Source organism: Octopus bimaculoides, chromosome 3, assembly GCF_001194135.2.
Source record: "Octopus bimaculoides isolate UCB-OBI-ISO-001 chromosome 3, ASM119413v2, whole genome shotgun sequence".
Lineage (NCBI taxonomy): Eukaryota > Metazoa > Mollusca > Cephalopoda > Octopoda > Octopodidae > Octopus > Octopus bimaculoides.
This window is the reverse complement of record NC_068983.1, coordinates 150115047-150133407: the sequence shown is the minus strand read 5'-3', so window position 1 is coordinate 150133407 and position 18361 is coordinate 150115047. Positions and strand designations below refer to the sequence as shown.

The following is an 18361-nucleotide window of genomic DNA, read 5'->3' as shown; positions in this document are numbered from 1 at the left end:
CGCACACACACACACACACACATTTACACTTGTACTCTTTTACTTGTTTCAGTCATTTGACTGTGGCCATGCTGGAGCACCGCCTTTTGTCGAGCGAATTGACCCCAGGACTTGTTCTATTGGTTTCTTTTGCCGAACTGCTAAGTTACAGGGGACATAAGCACACCAGCACCAGTTGTCAAGCGATGTTGGACACACACACACACACACACACACACACACGTATACACACACACACGTATACACACACACATATACGATGGGCTTCTTTCAGTTTCCATCTACCAAATCCACTGAGTCTGTATCAATGAATTTACTGAACAAAAACCTTCAATCAATAGTCATGCAGTACTAATGCAATTAAAATATTTTGAAATGAAATTGACAAATCAAGAAGCTTGAAAGAAAAATAAAGCTTTTCACCATGATATGGAATCATCGTGTTCATGAAGAACATGTATAAGTCCAGAGGCAGTTGTAGTTCTGGAACTCAAAAACAGCTGAACAAAGACAGGTTCATCGCTATGGTATATGAGCTAGGGAAAGCCAAGTACTCATTCTTTAAAATTATAGAATTCCAAATAATATGCACTAATATTCTCAGAATTTCTATGCTTGTTTTTTTTCTGTCCTTGCATGAGTTGGCAGGTGTGATATGCCTTTCGCTTTTATTTGCAAGGGGAGTGATGAGAATTAAGATGTTCATGCTTTTCTCGTGGATATTGGCTGTGTAAATCATGTGAAATGGTTTTACTTGGGATTGAAGCAGTAATAGTGTTTCAACCAGTTGAAAGCTTACCAGTTTACTCCATAACACTCACCACTTTATAATAATGGCTGGAGGAGAAGAAAGTGTAAACTGGAATCATTTTACTAATGGGTGTTGTGCAGCTTCCAAGTTACAAAGAGACAAGTAATCAATGTCTAGGAATTGGCATTTTGCAAGTGTATGTGAAAACACCTACGTATAATCAGCTTAACTGCATTCAAACTACTTTGGCAGGTGAAATGACACGAAAAGTAAAACTCCAACAACAGGTAAAAACTACATTCACAATGTACACCAGTGGTTATTATATTGTATCAGCAAATTTCATCCAAATTCATGCAATAGTTATATAATCTTCATATTGGGCTAACTACATTGCATAAAAAAAAATCTCTAGGATTTGGGAATTTTATATTGAGAAGAAACTACTGGAGTCACTTGAACTTAGTATCTCTCTTGACTCTGGAGAAATGAGTGGTGATATCAACCCTCGCACAGTTTGATCTCAAAATCAAATTACATCATATTTCTGTTGCTCCACTATCTTTAAAAAGAAATGAAGAATCACCTTTGTTATCAAAGGTACTAAGGGCAATTCACTCCTCATAAGTTCTGAAAAATTGTTAATAGGAAACAAATTTTGACAATTCTTATGTTCCTAGTACTATATTAACGAAATCGTAAACAAGCATACATGTTGTAAATTTTTTTTGTTGTGAGTAGCACCTACAGTACCTAGATTAGAACTTTATCAATACTGAAGATTCTTTCCCAATTCAACAAATTTAGAGAATCAGGTAGTAGTATAAGTAAGAGTACACTGCATAATGCAGTCTTTGTAATTTGAATCTGGAATGTTTGATATAATGTTTCAATAGTGTAGCATTAAACTTCTGAAGTGTATTAAGAATTTATAAAGACCTGAATGTGGTACAACTGTACGCCCTAATCCATTAAAGATGTGTGACATTATTTTCTTAATCATGTAACACCAGTCTGTAATCAAATATTGATTTATGGACTTTAAACAATAAAAAAGGCAGAATGTGAAATTTATTTTGTAGCTTAAAGAAATAAAGTTGGAGTTCGTTTTAATATTATTTAAGGTTATATGATAAAAATTCTGAAGTCTATGGTTAATAAATTGGTTTATCTTTTTACTGCTAAATTTTAAACACTCTTGTCTAATTCCATACATTAGTTTATTTACACAAGTATGTGCACATGTTCATCGATTTTTATGTATGCATACACATTGAGTTTTATATTATTATTTTAAATGACAATTTTCATAACTATGGAGATGTGTATAATACTGGAACAATTATTTTCAAAGCTAAATCTAATGCTTTTTCTACTGCTAGCAATAAAACTATTAGAAATTAGGATGCAACTGAACTTCAGTCTCACAAACCAAAGCAAGTAGTTGTGTGCTTGCAATGCTGATAGAATTGAAGATATAGGTGTGTTATCAATTGTTTTAGTTTGGCTGAAACCCATGGATCAAAATTCAGCTCTTTGTGCTCAAGGAACATTTGTCAATTTTATTGCTCTATCACTAATAGTGGCGAACCTCACTATCCCATGGTACCTATTTACCTGTTAATTACCTTTTCTGATGCTACTACAATGGTCTCTGCTTCTTGGAGCTGGTTGGTCACATGCCATCTCCACTCAGACACTTCCAACTCTCTCTTGTCTCATCTCATCATTTATTAAGTATCCACCTTCCACACCCAATTCTGACTATGTTTCTGGTCTTTCCTCCCCAGAATGCTATCCATTTGGAATACTCTCTTGGTAGGTGTTTTCCCCTGTAGCCTTGATTTGTCCAAATGGAACATTAACATTTACATCGCCAGTCTTAGAGGGCCTACAAGGGTGATGGGCACAGCCCCCTTTCCCAGATCAAAACAATGTTTAAAAAAATTAAATTAAAAAACTTAGAGAATTTAGTGCTTGCACTATACTGTGAGTTAATAATTCTTTGCTTATTCATTCTTGTCACTCCCAACTCTAAGGTGTTTGAACTTCTGAACTATAGTTATTGCACTACTACTTCAACTTATAACACACACCAAATTTGAAAATCCATATTTCAAGTCATAGTATGAAAAGTGGATTTTCCTTCCTAGGTTTGTGTCTTGGGCTGCTATAATCCAGCTGTGGATGCCAACACTATCTTCAGAAGTCTAATCATATCTCTATTTCTCAGTCCCTGTGTGCATACATACATCCATGCATGTAAATGAGAGAATTTGTTGTGTTAAAAACTAAATGCACTGTAGATGAAGCATCTGAAATAAAGTACCTAAATGGAGATATTCTCTCCTGAAAGCAATATTATTCATTTGAATCTGTGACAAAATGAGGATCAATTTAAAATCAGCACCTTTTAGAATGTTTTTCATCTATTTCAAATTTATTAGTATCAAATGAATTTCTGTATAATGACGCTACTGGTAAGATGAGGGTTGGCAACAAGTACAGCAAAGAACTCATGGTACAAGTAAGGGTTCACCAAGGATTGGTCCTCAGACCCCTCTTGTTCATCATAGTCTTCCAGGCAATAACAGAGGAATTTAAGACAGGCTGCCCCTGAGAGCTCTTCTATGTTGATGACCTTGTTCTTATAGCTGAATCACTGTCAGAACTAGAGTAGTTTCAGGTATGGAAGCAAGGTCTAGAATCGAAGGGCCTTAGAGTCAATCTAGCAAAAACCAGTCTTAGTAAGTAGGAAGGTTGACAAATCACAAATCCCTTCAGGTTGATGGCCCTGCTTGATCTGTAGAAAAGGTGTTGGTAGAAACTACATAAGATGTACCCAGTATAAGCTATGGACACTTAAGAGGTGCAGCAATATCAGAGGAAGGTTAACAGGGAAAATAGCTTTTGTATGTGGAAGATGCACTGGTACAGTGGACACTGAAAATGTACAGAAAATATACTCCAAGTACCAGTTGGGTGAGCTAGCGGTAGTAGATAGCTTCTGTTATCTACGTGACCAAGTTAATAGTGGAGGTGGGTGTTCTGAGAGCATAACCGTGATAATTAGATTAGGCTGGGCAAAGTTCAGAGAGCTCCTACCTCTGCTGGCAACAAAGGTCCTCTCACTTAGAGTGAAAGGCAGATTGTATGATGCCTGTGTGCAAACAGCTATGCTACATGGCAGTGAAACATGGGCTATGACAGCCAGGGACATACGTAGGCTTGAGAGAAATGAAGTCAGTATGCTTTGCTGGATGTGCAATATCAGTGTGCATGTTCAACAGAATGTAAGCATCTTGAGAAAAAAGTTGGGCGTAATAGGCATCACATGTGGTGTGCAAGAGAGGCAGCCATGCTGGTATGGTCATGTGATGCATATGGATGAGGATAGCTGTGTAAAGAAGTGCTGATCTCTAACTGTGGAGGACCCTGTGGTAGAGGTAGACCCAGGAAGATGTGGGACGAGGTAGTGAAGCATGATCTTCAAACTCTGGGCCTCACAGAGACAATGACTAGTGACTGAGACCTTTGGTGATATGCTGTACTTAAGAAGACCCAACAAACCAAGTGAAATCGTAATTGTGGCTGATGCTAGTGTCACGTAACTGGCACCTGTGCTAGTGGCATGTAAAAAGCACCTTTCAAGCATTAGGCCTCATGGAGGCAAAGTGGCTGATGCCAGTAGCATGTGAAAAGTTCCATTCAAGTGTTGGGCCTCATAGAGGCAATGACTAAGACCTTTGACATTATGTCATGCTTGAGAAGACCCATCAAGCCAAGTAAAATCACAGTCATGGCAGATACCTGTGTCATGCAAATGGTCCCCATGCTAGTTGCATGTAAAAGCACCCATTACACTCTTTGAGTGGTTGGTGTTTGGAAGAGCATTCAGCTGTAGAAACCACGCCAAATCAGACTGGAGTCTGGTGCAGCCTTCCAGCTTGCCTGCCCTAGTCAAACTGTCCAACCCATGCCAGCAGGACAACAGACGCCAAATGATGATACATGTTGTACAATATGTTATCTTACTTACAGTGAGGTATGAACTAGAAGGTTGGTCAAAAAGGATAAGAATTTTTTTTGGAAGTACTATTCCCAGTTGAAAAGATATTTTGTAAAATGGAATTCTGTGAGATATGAAAGGTGGTTGAAGTTAAAAATAAACAGTTTTTTGAGTAAATTATCTTTTTTGAAATTGAGAAAATAAATGCTGTCATTTTATAAAATATTGATGTTTTCCTTTTCATTTTGTGAAATTTGAAATTGTGTACAAATTTTTAAAATGAAATTATTCACACTTAAGTGTTTATAGATTTTCATGAAATTTACATATGCTTTATCGTGATTATTAAAAATAGCATAATTTAATAACCAACAAGAGCACTCAGAGAGCGCAAACCTCCACCAAGGCAACACCAACACCCCCTCAATGATTATCCGGAGATGATTTTTAAAATGAGAATATCTGAAATAAATGGGATTGCTGTCACAAACAAGAATACTAAAAATGAACCCAACCACTATCAAACGGAAAAATAATCCACACACACGCACGCACGCACGCACACATACACACTGAGAGGTGAAGGGAGAGGAGATGAAATACTAATACAAAACCTGTGTACCTGGCTTTCGTTGATATGGAGAAAGTCTTTGACAGGGTCCCCCGCACCTTTATCTGGTGGTCAATGAGGGAACTAGGGATAGATGAATGGTTAGACAAAACACAAACCCCTTCAGGTAAATGGCCCTGCTCGATCTGTAGAAAAGGCGTAGGTAGAAACTCCATGAGTTGTACCCAGTGTAAGCTATGGACGCATAAGAAGTGCAGCAATATCAAAGGAAGGCTAACTAGGAAGTTAGTTTTTGTATGTGGCAGATGCTCAAGAGCAATAAACACTGAAAATGCACAGAAAACAACCTTTGCCACATTCCATGGAGAAAACTAGTAGTAGTTGATAGCTTCCACTATCTAAGTGACCAAGTTGGGGGGGGGGGCTGAAAGTGTAGCTGCTAGAATAAGAATAGCCTGGGCAAAGTTCAGAGAGCTGGTGATAAAGAGCCTCTCACTCAGAGTAAAAGGCAGACTTTATGATGCTTGTGTATGAACCGCCATGCTACATGGCAGTGAAACTTGGGCCATGACTGCCGAGGACATGCGTAAGCTCACAAGAAACGAAGCCAGTATGCTCAGCTGGATGTGTAATGTTAGAAAAGTAATCCAGATCCTTGTCTGGTACTGGATTGATCTCAAAATCTAATGAGACTGTGCCAGTCACAAGGCAAACATCCCTGAAAGTTTCATCCAGATCCATCTAGCGATTCTTGAGATATCTTGTCCATGGACAAACAAACAAACACGACTGAAAACAATACCTCCGCCTTCACTAAGACAGAGGTAATAAATTTTACAAAGATGAGGGGGTTGGTTCTTCCTTTTGTTTTTTTAAACTTAACATTTCAGAATTACTTATCGATGCTTTTTAAATAAGCATGATGCTGCTGAGGTGAGAAATGGAATATTTGACACTAATGTTTTACAAAAGAGACAGTGATTGATGAAAGTGAAGTAGTTCCAACTGGGAATTGAAGCCAAATCACACACTGGGACTGGTGACAACTAAAATTACTTATTAAGAATGTGTAGATAAATATCAATTAGTTCATGTATAATAATTAACAAATTTGGCCAAGGCTAAATATAAAAGAACTGTCAAATGAAAATGCTCAGTTTTTTGCCGGTTAATTTACTCTCTGCATATATGTAACACAGATGAACAAATGTTATGGGCTTCAAATAATGGACAGGCATAGTGAGCATGAAACATTTGAAGTGGATCTTATGCAGATGTTTAGTTACATTATTGTCACTAGTGTTATTTTAGCCAGTAAGAGACTAAGTAAACTGAGCTTTGTTTTTGACTAGTTAAATAGAAGTAAAATGGCTGTTATTCTCTAATGCTTTCTCACTTGTTGCCAGCAGTCATGTGTAAGCTATCGCTTTTTTCTTTTTCTGTCTTGTCTAGTTAGTGGTTAGCTTTTTGTCTTTGCTTTCACAGAATAATCTCTACCAGTTTACCAATATACATATACTTTTTATTTCCTGCTGCCTATTATCTGCTTGTAAATAAATATTTTGACTTTACAAACACAGTGAACATTTTCCACAACTTATTCAATTGATTCAATCAATTTAACTGGTGAAAGTGTAACCAATAAGTGTTTTATTGTTTCCAGTGCTGAATTAGTCCTTTCAGAGGAGAAACTCTGACTGACTGGCCTCCTATTCAACAAGAGAGATGCCAGTCAGTTGTGTAACATCTTGAACACTAATATCATGGCCTCTCTTGATAACAGTAAAGGATAAAAGTAGATAAATAAATAAAATAACCTTATATTTCTGTTATAGTCACAATTTGTATGTTTTTCTGGTGTATTTGTAGAACTTTTGAAATGTATTTTGTGATTTGTTTACCTGTTTACCCATCCCCGTCACCACTTTTTAAGTTAATCTTTGCTTATGCCTTTCTCTCCAATACCTTGAGTAGTTGTGCATATGAATTTATTGGTTTGTAACCTTGAAATGCAGAATGCAATACACTCTAACTTAACACATCAGATATTAGTCTGGGCAAAAAATTCAACTTCTCATACACCTCTCCTTTCACCTTATATTGTATTTTTTGCTTCTAAATCTATGGGCATTGAGAGAGGGTGAGGAATTTATTTTCTAAAAAAAAGAAAAAAAAAGAAGTGCTATTGAGATAAAATTATCGATTTCCAGAAATGATATGCCTTTCAGATATAAGCTACATGCAAGAATCTTAGAAATGATTGATTTCCAGAAATGATATGCCTTTCAAATATAAACATTTTGGAATCTTCAAGTTGAGCAATTACTATGTTAATAATGAAGAATATTTTGATGTATGTGTGTGTTTTGAAAAATATTGGTTTATTGGATACAAGTTAAATGGATTTTTATCATTATTTACTACTGTTTCTGTTTGTTTTGTTTAGAATTATAAATTTTTTGTGTAAAAATGATGACACAGTCTTAGACCACCCAAATACTGGCTTAGTAGAACCTTGAAAAAATTACTGATTCTCAAGTCTAACATCATTTCTGTATGGATTCAATTTTTACTTCACAATCTTTCAATTCCATGATTGAGAATTTAGCATCAGTTGAACTGCCTATGGCTAGAATCCGGATTAAATGTTAAAGTTTGCTTCACAGACACATCAAACACCTTATGCCTGCCTATCTAAGGCACTAGGCCTATTGTTGGATCCAAAGAATTTCATTGGCTACATAGTTAATAGAATTAACTTCAAAGAAAACCAGTATCTTTTCATAATGTTTTTGAATTAATCAACAAATTATACACATACAAAGAAACAACAAAGCCTACTTCAGAAAAATGCTAGAAGTTACATTTCAAGTATAGCTCTGCTTTTTATATTGTACTGATTTCACAATGTATATAAGATCTACAAATTAGTTGAGCAAAAGAGTTGTTAAGCAAAAGTAAATTCTTAAGTTTGCAACACCACTTCAATTTCTTGTAGCCATCAGCATTCACTTTTAATGTCACTAATGAATAATTTTACAAAAACTAGTAGGAAAGATTTCAGTGACACAACTTGCCTTCCTCTCCTTCTCTCTAAAAATCTCAGGTTTTATGTTTCCAATATTTTGTGTTGTAGCAGCATGCCAAACAAAATGCTTAGCGGCATTTTGTCTGTCTACATTCTAAGTTCAAATACCACCAACATTGACTTTGCCTTTCATCCTTTCAAGGTTGATAAAATAAGTACCAGTCAACCACTGGGGTAGATGTAATCAGTTAGTTCCCTCCCCCAAAATTTCAGGCCTTGTGCCTATAATACAAAGGAATATTTTGTATTGTGGATTTGTTAAGTTCTAAAAATATTTCGCCTAGCATATCATAATAAAAATGCTTGATAAGCACTGAAATATAGGATATTTTAATTTTTCCTTTTCTATTGCTTCTATATATATTACAACACATAAAAATCTGTGTTTATATATAAGGCAGATCACTTTGGTTGACTGGTTTTAAGTCTTTCTTTTGTTACCACAAACAAGTGACATTCAATCAATTACCTATTCAGTAATTTTCTATGGATACTTGTTGCAACCAACATAGTCACAAGTTAATTTCATGATGATTGTTGCTTCCATAAGTATGAAGTTACAGGTTTACGAAACAGTGAAAAACAATTTGTGATGACCATTTCTTTCTACAAGGCATTGGAAAAGTGTTGGTAATCACAAGGCTATGTGCTTTACCATTAAGTGGTTTTGTGTATGATCCCACTGCTTAACACCTTGAGTGTGGAAATCTATTGGAGACATTGATTCTGTTTGGAGTAAATAAATTCAATCCTTTGCTTAGTTTAACACCACCACATAGCCTTTATGTAAATTTAACAGTCCATTTTGTTGCAAGCATGCCATCTTTCCAGTCTGAAGGGTTATTCCCTTCTACCAGTGTTGGAGCCCCCACCCCTACTCATTCATGAATACTGCCCTTCCACCTCTGATTAAGCCTTAAAGAAAAAAGAAAAAATTACTTCAACTAGGTACCAAAATCAGTTAGTGGGTTCTTCTCAAGAATTTCAGCAATTATATTAATGAGACCCATGAAAATGCCATGCTCATAATTTTTACAACTCCAATATCCAATAATTTTTGAGTTTTAGAAAAAGTAGCATATAATTGTCCATTGCTGAACACTGGCTGCTGTAAATATATTCCTACTTTTATTGAAAACCTGACCTTGTGCTTTATTTATAGTTATAAAATATGATAATCATAATGGAAATTGGATTCTTTCCATTTTAGTAGTTTAATTTGTGTCACTTAGTGCTTTTCTAGTTAAAGAGCTATTTATTGTCAAAGCTTCAACACAATTTTGATGGAAATTGAAGACCTTGAGTCTTGTCCCATTATTGGATAAATTGCCCCAACGAACAACTGCTCAGGTTTTGAAACTTCAAAAAAAACATGTAAAGGATTTCTAGAGGGATTGAATGAATTCAAAAGTTCAACAGGGTAGCAGTTGGTTGTCACTCATTTCCTGTCCTGAAGAAATTGTCTAGAAAGACCTATCACTGCTTCTTTCATTGCAACTCAGTCTGTGTTTTTGAGTGAGAGAGAGAATGACTTCTCTTCCTGTGTTGTGTTACTGAATATGTGATCAGTTATTGATCCTTCAAACCGTATTTGGATATCTTTCCCCATCATCATTGGCAAAAGACTGGTCTCTTACTGAAGCAGTCTTATTTCTGAAGTAACTAGTCCCTCTGCTGCTCAGTGGAGTGTAACTATGATTTCATTACTTGGAAGGCTGCACCAGACTCCTGTCTGATTTGGCATGGTTTTCTATGGCTGGATGCCCTTCCTAATGCTAACCACTCCAAGAGTGTAATGGGTGCTTTTATGTGCCACTAGCATGGGTGCAATTTGTGTGACACCAGGGTGCGTTTACGTGCCACTGGCACAGATGCCAAAATTGCATGACACTGGTATCTGTCATGACTGATTTTGCTCGACTTGATGGGTCTTCTTAAGCACAACATAATGCCAAAGGTCTTGGTTATTGCTTCCGTGAGGCCTAACACTTGAACGGAACTCAGCCAATTTGCCTCCGTGAGACCCAACGTTCAAATGATGTTCTTTACATGCCACCAGCATGGGCGCACTTGGCTTGATGGGTCCTCTCAAGCACAGCATATCACCAAAGGTCTCGGTTCCTAGTTGTCGCTTCTGTCAGGCTCAAAGTTCGAAGATCATGCTTCACCACCTCGTTCCTCATCTTCTTGGATCTACCTCTGCTACAGGTTCCTGCCACAGTTAGAGATCGGCACCTCTTTACACAGCTGTCCTCATCTATAAGTACCACATGACAATACCAGCACAGTCACCTCTTTTGCACACCACATCTGATTCCTCTTATGCCTAACATTTGTTTCAAGATGCTTACTCTCTATCGAACACTCTGACATTGCACATCCGGCAAAGCATACTGGCTTATATATATATATATATACATATGATACAGAAATAAATTTATTTCTCAAACGCGTGATAATGCTATAAAATAGCGTGATCAGGATAAGTTATCCATTTATTGCAGAAAAATACGTTACTGGCCAGCCATGAGACTCAAACTCATATCTCTGTGATTACGCATCAAGTGTTTTACCATTAAACTAAACTGCCCAGCAACGAATTCTGTAATTTTAGAACTTATAAATTTAGCTTCATAAGACGCTAACGTTAACACACACATACATACACAGACCTGACAGAAGTAAATAAACACCATTATGATCATTAAAACTTATTTAAATCTGAAATTATACATTCAAATTATTTATTGATTATTATAATGTGAATATCTAATGTTTACTAGACATGCCCTTTGCATTTTTCAATGCAAGGGCCCTATTAGGCATACTGCTGATCGGATGATGAATAGTCTCTTGAGAAATTTCTTGCCAAGTTTCATGCAGTAATCTTAAATGATCTGGCTTTGAGAATGCTTTCTTGTTCTTTTTACGAAGTGTCCTGTCCATTATGTCCCAGATGTGTTCAATAGGATTCATATCTGGTGACTAGCTTGGCCATGGAAGCTTCTTAATGTCATTCTCTTCCAACCAAACTTGGGTCTTTTTAGCCATGTGACAAAGAGCCCCATCTTCCATAAATAAAGTCTTCTTTAATCATTTCACCAATGGAGAAGATTGGGAGGAATCCCTTCTGCAATATGGACACATATTTGAGTTTATGTTTCCCTCACACTCCACCATCTCTGATGAACCATTAATCAAAATTGCTCCCCAGACCATCACAGATTAGCCACCTTGTTTCATTGTTGGCTGCAATATTTCACATCAAATTCTTAACCACAAAGTCTCCAGACCCACACTCAATCACTGTCAGAAAATACAGCAAATCTGGACTCATCAGGAGAATATGACAGTGTCCCAAAATGCTAGTAGCCTCTCCACCATCTCATTGGCCCAGTTTCTTCTCCGCTTGATATTGACTTGTCGAAGAAGTGGCTTCCTTCTTGCTGCTCTGCTATAGTAGCCAAGTTTGTAGAGATACCTGACAGCTGTTATGAGACTGACATCAACTTGTTCTGCTATGTCAGAGGCCTTGCAATGAGGTTATTCCACAAAGCGAAGGATCCTGTCAGAGGGCCCTGGTCTACCTGGACATGGTGATGTAGACTCCTTCCTTTCTCTGGTGAATTGCACAATCATTCTATTAACTGTAGAAAGCGGGATCACAAGGTTTACTGCGATATTTTAAACTGGCAAAGTCCACCTTCAGATGACTGACAATACAGCCTCTTTTGTACATGGCATGATTAAACAGTCATATATAGAAACTGAACCATAAAAATGCCAATTAATAACAAAAATATATACCTTACGATGTTTTATAGTGTGTCTATTTACTTCTGTCATGTCCATATATACAGGGTGGCCTAAAAGTAGGTTTACAGTTATTCAACTATATCTTTCGCATTCATATATTAACAGTGGATTTTAATTATAAGAAAATATGAAACCATTATTCTATGCTAAGTTAGTTAATTGTAAGTTAGAAATTTAAATGTAATAAAATGTTTTAAAAGAAATTTAAAGTGCCTATGCGATGACTGTAAGCCTACTTTTGGGCCACCCTGTATGCTTGTCTGATTACAATAGATAAAAGAATGTTGAGTGAGATTATTTCCCTTTAAAAATATAGCTAAATATTTGAACAAATGCTGTGATTAGCAGAATGATATAAATAATAAATAACAAATGCAAATGCAATTTTGTTCCATATTTAAAGAGCCAGAAATTATTGAAAAAGAGGTAGAGTTGACTAAATCAGATCAATGCATAACTTCTTTTACTGATGTTGGAAAGATGGGTGGCAAAATAAATGCTTTCTGGATCTGAATTCAAAACCTAAACAGGTATAAGTAAATTGTCTGCCTTTTCAACATGTTTTCAATTGTAATATTATCATATATTGGCACAAGGCCATATATTTGAAGAGGAAAGTTGATTAACATTTCGCCAATATGTTAACCCTGGCGGGATTACATACAGAATATAAGGAATTTGCACTAGACATTTTGTTAAGTGTTCTGCTGATTTTGCCATCCATAACTTTTATCTTATTCTGAAATTTAATTACATTGCAATGTTGTTGAATTATTGGCTTAAGAAAACTTAATGTAATTGAGATTTTTTTTTATTTTTAAAAATTCTATCATTTTAAGGAAAATTTTGCAAATTTTTTTTCTTCGTTGTTTCTAAAAATTGCTTAAAAATCATCTTTGTCCATTCACACCATCACAACTGATATCTACTCTTTGTAGATAATTCTCTCTTGCCTGACTGTCTAGCATATCTGTACAAATATACAGTTGTGTTCTACACTGTCAGAACTTTCCACACACAATCTATTCATGTTATTGGTTTCGTTCCCTTAACTGGCTGTATCTCTGTATCCACTTTATTTTCTCCTCTCATCTCTATCTTCTCAACCTTCTAGCAGAGTACATCACATTAGTTATTTTTATCCTTTAGAGAACTACTGACAGTTTGGCTATGTGGTTGAGAAGTTCACCTCCTAACCATGTGGTTTTTGGATACACAGCGCCTTGGGCACGTGTCTTCTATAGCCCAGGCCAATGTTAGTGAATTTGGTTGACTGAAATTGAAAGAACACAAATGTGTGTGTTGCTGTATACACATCTGCAATCACTTGTATTGCAACATTATCACCTGCCACACTAGTAAATGTGGTGGATATTATTGCTGTCAGTTTCTCCTGTCAACAAATCATTTGTGCACTTCATGCCTTAACCCTTTCGTTACCAACCCGGCTGAAACCGGCTCTGGCTCTGTAGTACAAATGTCTTGTTTTCATAAGTTTTGAATCAAAATCTTCCACCAAACCTTAGTCACAATTTATGTTCCTAACACTAGCTGAATGATAACTAAGTTATTTTACTAAATTCTTAGTTATATTTAAAGTAATTGAAAGAAATACAGAGCATCTCAAAATAAATACAGTAACGAAAGGGTTAAACACTGTATGGAATAAAGTTGTCCCTTACCTGAAAAACATGTAAAGGTTAGTGTGAGAATGGGTATCCAACTGTAAACCAATTCCTCAAATCACATATCCAACCCATGCAAGCATGGGAAAACAGACATAAAATGAATGAAATTAAGGTTGGATGTATCCTTTGTTGTTACTTAGAAGTTTCTTTCACTATTTATTTAGTAAATAATTTTAAAATAGCATTTTTTTTTTTACACAAAGGATTACTTGAATGGATTTATTCCACTCTGTTAAAATTTAAAGTCAAATAAGAAAATTGCACTTGAAATCTTTGCATTTCATAAATATAGATACTTTTTAGCATGTTCCTTCATTTTATTTATTTTTTTGGAACAAAGATTGTGTTGTCAATGGTTAATTGAAGGTGAATATTTTTTACTAATTAAATTGCGTATCATTTAAACTATCTTGACTATTCTTTTCATTCAACGGTACAATTTTATAAATGGTAAAGTTTACAGAATTGTTTTTATTCATTCAGTGTAATTAGTCCACCAACTTCTCATCATACCATTGAAATACTTAAATATCAATTTCTAACATTAATCTTATTCTTTTCAGATTGCTTGTAATATATTTCGAACACTACCACCTAATGATAATCCTGATTTTGACCCAGAAGAAGATGATCCCACACTAGAAGCATCATGGCCCCATTTACAGGTAACCATTTGTATTTCCCATCATTCAATTTTTTTTTATACCAGAACACCTGAAATATTTTCATACCGAACTATCTACATTTTTTTTTTTGCGGTGTGTTAAATAGTAACTGTCCTCCCAATTTATTCAGTACATTTTTAATATCTATGACCATAAAGCTGCTAACCAAGCAAGGATACTTAGCAATAATTGTTTACAAAAATCTCATTTACTTGACAAGCAAATCTTCCTTCATAAAAGTGCTAATTTTGGGACTATAATAGGAGACACTTACTCAAGGTTCCATGCAATGGGGCTGAACCTGAAACAACATGGTTGGGAAGTAAGCTTTGTAACCACACAGCTATACTGGTTATAAATTAATTTACAATAATGTTTTCAATTTAGGCACAAGGCTAGCAATTTTAGAGGAAGGGACGTTAGTTGATTTAATCAACTCCAGTCCTTAATTGCTACTTTATTTTATTGACCCAGGAGGAATGAAAGGCAAAGTTGACTTTGGCAAGATTTGGATTCAATAATTTAACTAAGTGGGGAGTTAACATATTGAAAGAGGAGTACAATCAATTAAATTAATTCTATTATATGACTTGCATTTCATTTTATAAGCCTTAGAAAGATATAAGGTAAAGTAAATCCTATCAAGATTTGAACTCAAAATACATAGACATAGCTGTGTGGTTAAGAAGTTTGCTTCCCAACCACGTTTTCATTTTCAGTCTACTGCATGACATCTTGGGCAAGTGTCTTCTACTATAGCTCCAGACCAACCGAAGCCTTGTGAGTAAAATTGGTACAAAGAAACTGAAAGAAGCCTGTTGTAGATGTGTGTGTGTGTGTTCTTGTCTTGACATTGCGATAATTGTAAATGAATGTCATTCACACAAACAGTGTCATTCATTTCCAGTGTCCTGTGAGAACATGTCTGATTATGGAGAAATATTACTTTGTAAATATTTGAGAATTGAGGACAGGAAGGGCATCCAGTCACAGACAATATGCCTCTGTGAACTCCATCTAACCAATGCAAGCATAGAAAAGTGGACATTGAAGTGATGATGGCAAAAGCAAAGGACCAAACCATGGCATACTGTTTCATCAATTCCTGCTCTATTAATAGTGCAGCTAAACATTTTGTCTGGAAAGCTAGCGATTCTCTGAGCTTGCTTCTTTAATAATAATTCTTTAAACTTAGGCACAAGGCTTGAAATTTTGGAGGAGGAGCAAATCAATGTAATCAACTTGCTTGGCTGGCATATACCTTTATTGATCCTGAAAGGATGAAAGGCAAAGTAAATCTCACAGAATTTTGAACTTGGAACATAAAGCCAGAAGAAATGCTGCTAAGCATTTTGTCTGGCATGCTAACAATTCTGCCAGTTTACTGCTTTTATAATAATAATTACTATACAAAGGTAGTTTTAGTAAACTGAATCTAGAATCCTATTTGGAATCATTCCTCTCCATTTATGTCTATAATCATTGACTTTGTTAGTGATATAAACATTGTGATTCTGTTTATACCTTCAACATTATATTTCATGTCTATGTATATAAAGTCATTATTAAGTGAGAAGGTAGGGATGGGATAATAAGTTAGCATTGCTTCAGTTTGAAAGGATGTCAAAGCTTCCATTACTCCTCTGTGCTAAATTTGAGGCTTTATATTGGTAATGTAGAAATCTTTAATGATTTGTTTGTTGACTTCTGACAAAAAAAAAAAAAAAAAGTTGTGTATTACTTACAACCAACTGGAGTTGCTTGGAATTTATTATGATATAAATATAAGATTGTCAGTGGTGGAGGGGGTGGCGTTTTTTTCTTCTTCTTCTCATCTTTAGCCAAACATTAACTTTCTTGGTAATATATCTTTAGCTCTTATATTATTTGTAGTAATCACTATCTTGATAGATAGAGTAACCTTATTCCAAGCTATTTCTTTTACTCAAAATAGTTTATGTATAAATGAGCAACCAACCAATTTCTTGATGGCCTATTATGTATTATTTATTTATTATCTCCCCTTCCACCCCCCATCCTCCCGTTTCATTCACATATGAAATCTAAAACTGGAAGTTTCTCATTCACGTTCCAAGTGCACTCGTTTGAATGCACTGAATTTACTTAGTAAAAGTGGGAATAATATAACCTAGTTATTGATTTTTCTTCTCTGATTGCTGCTATGTGGTACTTTGCCAAACATGAACATCTATATTTCAGCTCCATGTTTTATGCGTTAGCTTTGTGTATTAGATATGAATGGATGAATTGTGTTAGCAGTTTAGAAACACCTTTATCAATACACATGCATGACACACACACTCTCTCTTTCTCTCTCTCTCTCTCTTTCTCTCTCTCTCTCTTTCTCTCTCTCTCTCTTTCTCTCTCTCTCTCATTCTCTCTCTCTCCCTCCCTCCCTCCACACATGTAAAATAAACTTCTTGATATCAGTAAAAAACTAGCCTCCTTTTTTCCCCTTTTTTTTCTGGTTTTAAATTAGGAATTTTATCATAAACATGCCATATTTTATGCTGTTTGATTTCAGCATAACTTGTATAGTTATTATTTTTAGATTAACATGTGTAAAGAATAATTTTTAAAAAATTAGTTCTTCATATAATCATAGAAGGAACCCAATACAACTGAAAAAAAAATGATTGATAATACTTACGAATAAAGCATAGCTCCAGTTTTAAATTGAAATCAGCAAACTAATTTCAAAACAATCCGGCTTCACATTATAAATTTATACATTTATATTTCCAAATTTTTGAAACAAGTTATTACTGTGATAGTATATATTGTATGACTAACTCTGCCATCTAAATGTTTATTCATACTGTTTCTTCTGGGCTCCCCTCCTCCATTTTATATACATTATCTATATTTCCCTTATAATGAAATTGAACTAACACTCCTATGCAGCAACATGGTAGGTTTTAGCACACTAATCTACAATGTTTAATTAAACCCCATTGAATTGGAATGAATACAGTTTAATGTTATCTAAATTTTAGATATATTTGTTTCTCAATACATAAGCTGATTGGTTTCTGAAAATTTGCAACTACTTGATTTATGACTGGGTATTAAATGCCATCCTATTTACCATCCTATTGCTAACACCACAACTCTGATGTCATACTTAGGTCTGTTGTTAGCCAAGCTGACTGGAGTAAACAGAGGAATGTGCTTTCATCAAATGAACATAAATGTTTGTTGTCATTTGATTTGCTGGTGATATCTCCAGAGATCATTGCAATACAAAAAATTCTAGCAATTTAAATTTCTTCAAAGGGAAAATTATATGTATATAGTGAACTGTGGTACCTAACAGGATTGAAGAATATGTTTATATTCCAATCAAACTTTACTTTAGACTTGTTAAAATTTAAAATTTGAGTTTTGTAAAATCATTCAGTCTACCTAGCTGTAAATACATGTCATACGTGAGGAAGAAACCAGCATGCTGAACAGTGGTACCAATGTAAAAATGTTTTGCTACATTGCAGTACAGTAGTCCCCTAATATTCGTGTGGGTTATGTTCCTAGAGCACCCGCAAATAGTGAAAAACTGCAGATATTGGACGTGGTCCATAAAAATGCCTATCGATGTCAAAATATAATGTCAAATATTTTGTGTGTGTGTGTGTGTGTGTGTGTGCATATATATATTTGTGTGTGTGTATATATTTGTGTTTATATATATATGTGTATATATATATATATGTATATATACATATGTGTATATATGTATGTGTGTGTGTGTGTGT

General features: G+C 35.2%; 1 protein-coding gene across 3 annotated transcripts in view; it reads left to right on the top strand.

Moving 5' to 3' along the window:
- The window catches only part of LOC106876669 (serine/threonine-protein phosphatase 2A 56 kDa regulatory subunit alpha isoform), a 346085-nt gene that overhangs the window by 149989 nt on the left and 177735 nt on the right, over positions 1 to 18361 (top strand). For all 3 annotated transcript variants that reach the window (XM_052966626.1, XM_052966625.1, XM_052966627.1), the window contains exon 3: positions 14487 to 14588. In XM_052966626.1, coding sequence (XP_052822586.1) covers positions 14487 to 14588 — 102 coding nt within the window. The remainder of the gene's footprint in view (positions 1 to 14486; positions 14589 to 18361) is intronic.